The sequence below is a fragment of the Aegilops tauschii genome, chromosome 7 (assembly GCF_002575655.3).
Source record: "Aegilops tauschii subsp. strangulata cultivar AL8/78 chromosome 7, Aet v6.0, whole genome shotgun sequence".
NCBI lineage: Eukaryota > Viridiplantae > Streptophyta > Magnoliopsida > Poales > Poaceae > Aegilops > Aegilops tauschii.
Genome location: NC_053041.3, coordinates 605680277 through 605686301, shown reverse-complemented (window position 1 = coordinate 605686301; position 6025 = coordinate 605680277). Strand labels below are relative to the sequence as shown.

At 45.0% G+C, this 6025-nt stretch overlaps 1 protein-coding gene across 2 annotated transcripts; it reads left to right on the top strand.

Moving 5' to 3' along the window:
* Positions 1-1256: 1256 nt before the first annotated feature.
* LOC123495115 (uncharacterized) lies at positions 1257-1893 on the top strand. Of its 2 annotated transcripts, none has more exons than XM_045231887.2 (3): positions 1257-1449; positions 1518-1610; positions 1708-1893. In XM_045231887.2, exons 1-3 carry the CDS (start codon positions 1306-1308, stop codon positions 1843-1845), a joined length of 375 nt encoding a protein of 124 aa, XP_045087822.1. In that variant the 5' UTR covers positions 1257-1305; the 3' UTR covers positions 1846-1893. The 2 variants fall into 2 exon arrangements, with proteins under 2 accessions (XP_045087822.1, XP_045087823.1); XM_045231888.2 differs by having other exon boundaries at positions 1542-1610; positions 1708-1891.
* Positions 1894-6025: the final 4132 nt, after the last annotated feature.

Sequence of the window (6025 nt, the reverse complement as noted above, 5' to 3'; positions counted from 1 at the left end):
AGCTCCAATGTGGCGGACGCGCCCTATATAAGCCCTACATTTGGCTGGATATGATGGGCGCCGGACAGCCCGGGCGTTTGAGAACGGTTTGAGGGGTCTGCGTGGGTCAATTTTTTGTGACAGGTCAGTGACCGGTCAGCCCGTGCGGTCGTTTGAGGCGGGTTTAGGGCGACCGGCTATATATGCTCTTACAATTTGTCATCATCGGGGTCACTCACCGGTTTGGAGGTACAGTCGGTAACAAAACTTACAGATATAAAACCATACTATTCGAGATATAATAACAAATATTACACATAGCAAAGTTTGACCAAAAACAGTTCAGGAACACTAGTAGATCTAGTTGGGGAGGCTTGCTCCGGTGCACCCCCCTAACTCAATTTCCTAGGGGTATTCTTGACCCCTGCCATCTATTTTTTCTCCGGCCCGCCGCTGCCCATATCCAAGCCCCGTAGCCCATATCCAAGCCCCGTATAACCCGTATGACCCATACGTATGTATACGGTGAGATCCCGAAAAAAAGGATGACACGACCCCACGACGGCCGATCCATCAATCACGCAGCTCAATCAATCACGCAGCTCCTCCATCATTCTGGTGAGTTTCTGTAGGAATATCGGCGGCAGCGATCTTATCGCCGGCGATCTCGTCCGAGAGCATGCGCGGCACCGTCGTCAACCTCCAGCGCTCGCAGGTACCGCATCCCGTTTCCCCACGTTTGTCTCGCTCGCGGCAGCATCAAATGAACTGCCGCTATTTTTGTCGTAGTGGTTAACCTAGCGGGGCGGGCAACCTAGCTTTCTGGCGGTCCAGGCCATCGCAGATCTTGTTCTGGTAGTGCTGCTCGTCGTGATATACACAGTGATCACGCGGGCTAAAGTGAGTTTCTTCTTTCTAGGGTTAACCTAGCGTCGGTTGCCGTCGGTTGTGTGCACGACGGCTCCGTTATTTGATGCGGCGGCTTACCTAGGTATCCGGCGATCCAAAATAATCACGACTGGTGCCGTGGGCTAGGAATCCAGCGGTGCATGTTATCACGGGTAGCGCTGCTTCTCGTGATCCAAAGTGATCACGTACTGGATTCGTGGGACGTACCTTAACACCACTTGGTGTGGAGAGGGGGGAGGATCCATGGCCGATCAGAGGTCTTTGGCGTCGGTTGTGTGCACGATCTGAACGCCCTCGGTTGGGGCGCTCTCCGGTTGGTGTAGTTTATTTAACATCCGTGATCGTGCGCTACGTGTTGTATATGTCAGCATTGATAATGTTTGCACATGTGATGATACATATTAATTGTTGTAGGAAATGGCGGACGATGAGTTAACTGATATGATGTATGACATGGAGTTTGGAGAACTGATGAAAGACTGGATAGAAGATTGGTCAGATGATGAAAATTCAGATCGTGGAGATAGGTCAGAGAATGGGAACGTATTGGAAGATCTTAATGTGAGTGGCATTATCATGTTGTAATTTTTTGGTGGCATCCGACAATATTATATTTTGAAAATTTATAGATGGATGAACATGATGATGGTCAGGAAAACAATGAGCATGATGATGGTGAGGAAAACAACTCGGAGATCTCGAATGAAGATTACATTAGTCAGGTATGGAAGTGGAATTTTTTGTTGGCATGCATGCAAATTGAATTAATCCTGGAATATTATATGATAAGTACTTATGTATTTGTGTTATATTTTTCAGCTCATTTCCGAATGTCATAATGCGTACGACTATTACGGTGAATCCGACGCGGAGACAGGCCTTGATGTCGAATCATTAGCTGCATCTGATTCTGGGGAGTCGCAATCGTCGGTCATCATGAGTGAGGTATGTATGTAATCAATGTTGTATGGAAGTAATGTTATACCATAGAAAACTGTTTTCATGGCTATGTTATGATTGTGTGGGTGACAGAAGTTGAGGGGAAAAAGAATGTCCAAGATACTGCTAGTGCAGATGATAAGAGGGATATGTTCATGGAGATAATACAAATGACTTCTACGTCTCACGAGGCTGCGTATGATTTCTACAACAGCTATGCTAGAGGTAATGGTTTCAGCATTAGAAAGAATAGGGTCAGGTATAGCAAAACCGAGTCACGTCATATGCGTTATAGGCGGTTTGTTTGTTCCAGACAAGGAAAACGTGACAGCAGGTTGCTAACCGAGGAAGGACACAGCCGTAGGCTCAGACCCGAGACACGCTGCCACTGCGAAGCGCACCTGACCGTGAAGCTTGACCAAAAGCGTGGGGTTTGGTATGTTGATAGTTTTGAGGACAAGCATAGCCATATCTTGGCAGGACCGGACGAGGTACCTTTTCTTTGGTCCCACAGAAAAATCAAAGAGTACCAGAGAGCTGAGATACTGTCCATGGGAGCTGCAGGGATTAGAATTCACGACATGATGGATACCTTCATCAGCAAACATGTATGGTATGGCGGTGTTGGTTTTACCAGGCGTGAAATATACAACCTTTGCGCCAGGGAGAAGAGGAAGCTGCTTTCAAAAGGTGATGCTGCCACAGTCATAGGCATCATGGTCAGTAGGAAACAGAGGGATCCTAGCTTCTTTTTCGAGTACAAGCTAGACAAGGAAGGACATATGAATAGGATGTTCTGGTGTGACTCCCAGTCTCGTCATGACTATGAGGACTTCGACGACGTGCTTGTATTTGACAACACGTACAAGATGAACCGGTATGGTATGCTATTCATACCCTTTGTTGGTCTTAACAATCACCGGAAGACCACTGTTTTTGCTTGTGCCATAGTTTCGGACGAGACCCAAGAGACATATGTGTGGCTGCTGGAGACTTTTTTGAGATCCATGTGTCAAAAGATGCCTATGAGTGTTATCACGGATGCCGACGCTGCGATGATCAAGGCAATTCGCCAAGTCTTGCCAGACGTGTGGCACCGTATATGTACGTGGCATATAGAAAAAAATATGAAGATTCACCTCAGTCACAAGTCCTTGAAGGAGTTCCGAACTCTTCTGTACTACAGCACGTCCACGGCCACATTTGAGGAGAGATGGCACGCGTTTTCCAAAAGATGGCAGTCGGAAAAAACAGTAACATGGTTGAGACGGATGTATAAGAAGAGGAGACTATGGGTCGCGGCTTATCTGACAGAGGGTTTTTGGCTTGGCATGAAAAGCAACCAGAGGAGTGAAAGTCTAAACTCATGTCTTCACCTCCACCTAGACGGTGAAATGACCCTGGTGGATATGATTTTGCACTATGAGAACGCCGTTGTACGTATCCGTGAGAATGAGGCACGAGATGATTGCACGGCCTCACAGAGTTTACCGGTGCCAGTTACTAGCTCGAGGGAACTTGAGATAGCTGCTTCTCACGTCTTCACTCCAGCAAACTTCTATATGTTGCAAGCTGATCTTAGGAAAATTGGTGGCATGGAGATTGTAGAAATAAAGCTCGGAGACGGATCACAGCAGTACATCGTGGCCTGGAAGAATAACCGGAAGAGCCGTTTTTGGGTGGAGTACACTCCAGTAAATTCCGCAGAAACTATAAGGTGCAGCTGCAGAAGAATGATTCGAAAGGGTCTACCTTGCAAGCACATATTCCATGTACTGAAGTACTTGAATATATCTGAAATACCAAAGTGTTTAGTTCTTGTGCGGTTCACGAAAGACGCAAGGTTGGGACTACCCGCCAGGCGCACAAGCGATCTGTTGGGATTTGGATGGACTGGAGCGGCTGAAAGAATGAAATATAGCCAGGTCAGTGTGTTGGCTTCAGAAGCTATGCATGCAGCATGCAAACACCCAACTTTGTGGGATCAGTTACAGGAGAGTTTGAAGGCCGTGATAGCTAAGAGCCATGAGTATGATCAGCTAAAGGAAAATTTGAGTAAGAAAACGGCTGATCTTAGTACTTGTGCAATTGAATATGTAGATGATGGTGAAGGCAACATAGTTGAAGTTCATGATCCTATTAAAGTATCAACGAAAGGTGCAACTAAGGTAGATGAGAACCGCCCTATGTCGAAAAATGGTAGGCCACTTTCGTACGACGAGATCAGAATCACGTGCGGCGCATGCAAATTGCTAGGGCACACTAAATGCAGCAAGAAATGCAAACTAAATAGGAAGTAAGTTTTTGTATGCATTGTAGGTTATAATTGTTTTTAACTTGTCATTCATTAACTTTTCCTGTTATCGTGTGCAGAAGCGTGGTGGGCGAAGAAGAGTAGAACAGTTGCTAAAGTTATGTTAGGATGAATCCAGTGATCTAATAGTGAGGTGTTTACAATGTGTTACTGCATACATGATACATGATATATACTATTGCAAGAGGCCAGTACCTTGAGATAGTGCTTGTAGCATATATGGACTAAATAGGAGGCGGTCACTAGGGACTTTAATCATGGAAAATGGATAGCATTTTAGCCGTTGTAATGATGGCATCTTTTGTGTTGTCCACTGTAGTTATATTATATTAGAAAACTAGACAATATCTGGCATGTTGTTGCGGGAATGTTTTGCAATATATTCATAGAGAAATGGTTACGTGTAACATGTATATGTTGTTGCGGGAATATTTTGTTTGCATGTTGTGGTGGACCTTTCTCCATACATGTTGAATGACGAGGTGGCAAACTTGCATGTTAAGAGAAATAGGTTAGTGGTGGCTAGTTGTTTAGATATAGAAGATGTAATTATGTGTGGTAATAATTAAAAAATTTCACTCCTTTGGTTCACCACCATTTAGATATAGAAGATACCAGCTCACTTTGGTCTATAGTATAGACTTCGTACCAAAAACCCACCATTTTCCCCTTATAAAGAAAAGAAAAACCCACCATTTTATGGCTTGTAGTGTAACTCGGGCCGCTTGTCGCGATGACGTGGAGGGGGGTGACGGATGCCGTAAGACGGCGCGACACGCGGCCGCTCCCATTGCCGAGCCCATTTAACAATTTTTATTTTGATTACAGCCCGTTTAAATGGGCCGCGCTGGCACCTGGTCGGGGCGGTTCTTCCCTCGCGATATCCACGCGCGTTCTATCTATCCACTGCAACCGCCGCCGCCGCTGCCGCCACCGATCCACGTCTTGCCGTCGGTCACGCTACGCCATGGTTTCGTGGAGCGACGAGTCGAGCTCTTCTTCGGATGGCGAATCCGTGACTAGCCTGCAGGTACGCTCCTACTATATAATCTCCAAATAGTGCTAGGCTTAGGGTTAGAGTTCTTCATTTCCGGTATTTAACGCAGGGCGTTGATTTGTGCATTATCTCTGTTGTTTCGTTTAGCTTCCTACGACTATCCCTTGCTATGAATGGAGTGGCATTGCTCACGATCTGTCTTCTCGTTGTCTGCATCGAGAACCTTGCGTCAGGCTAGTTGCTTTTGATTCCTTGGACACTGGCAGACGTTTTCTTGCCTGTGGTCAGAAGGTATGTTGTTCCGTACTGTAAATATATGTTTAAATTACCTCGTGCTCGATTTACTTCGCGGTAATCCATTGTTCTGCCCAAAATTGCATACATTTCAATTAATTTGTGCATTTACAAAGTCCGTATTTATGTTGTTTTTTACGGTCTAATATTTGTTTTAGCACATAATAGCATATACTTGTAGTTAATTGATCCATATATATATATATATGTATATCATTGCATGCTACATTTTGTGTTTATATGATTGAGACCATATTTTTAGTGCATTGCATGTAATTGTATTGCATTTGTGCATATATGATTGAGACCATATTTTTTCATACTGTAGGAAGAAGTGAAATGTAACTATGTGGAATGGGTAGACCCGGAGTGGTCAGTTGCTACGAAGTTCTGCCTGAGAGAACTGTGGAGCATGTATGACGAGAAGCTGAGACAGAATATTAAGAATGCTGAAGAAAAATGCATGTTAATTGGAGAAAAGAGGAGGACGGAGGAAGAGCTGAGATTTTTGAAAATGGACTTTGCTAAACTGGTGGCTGATAAGGAGGATGCTCTCACGCAGTTGGGCAATGCAAGATTGTCACTTAGCGATC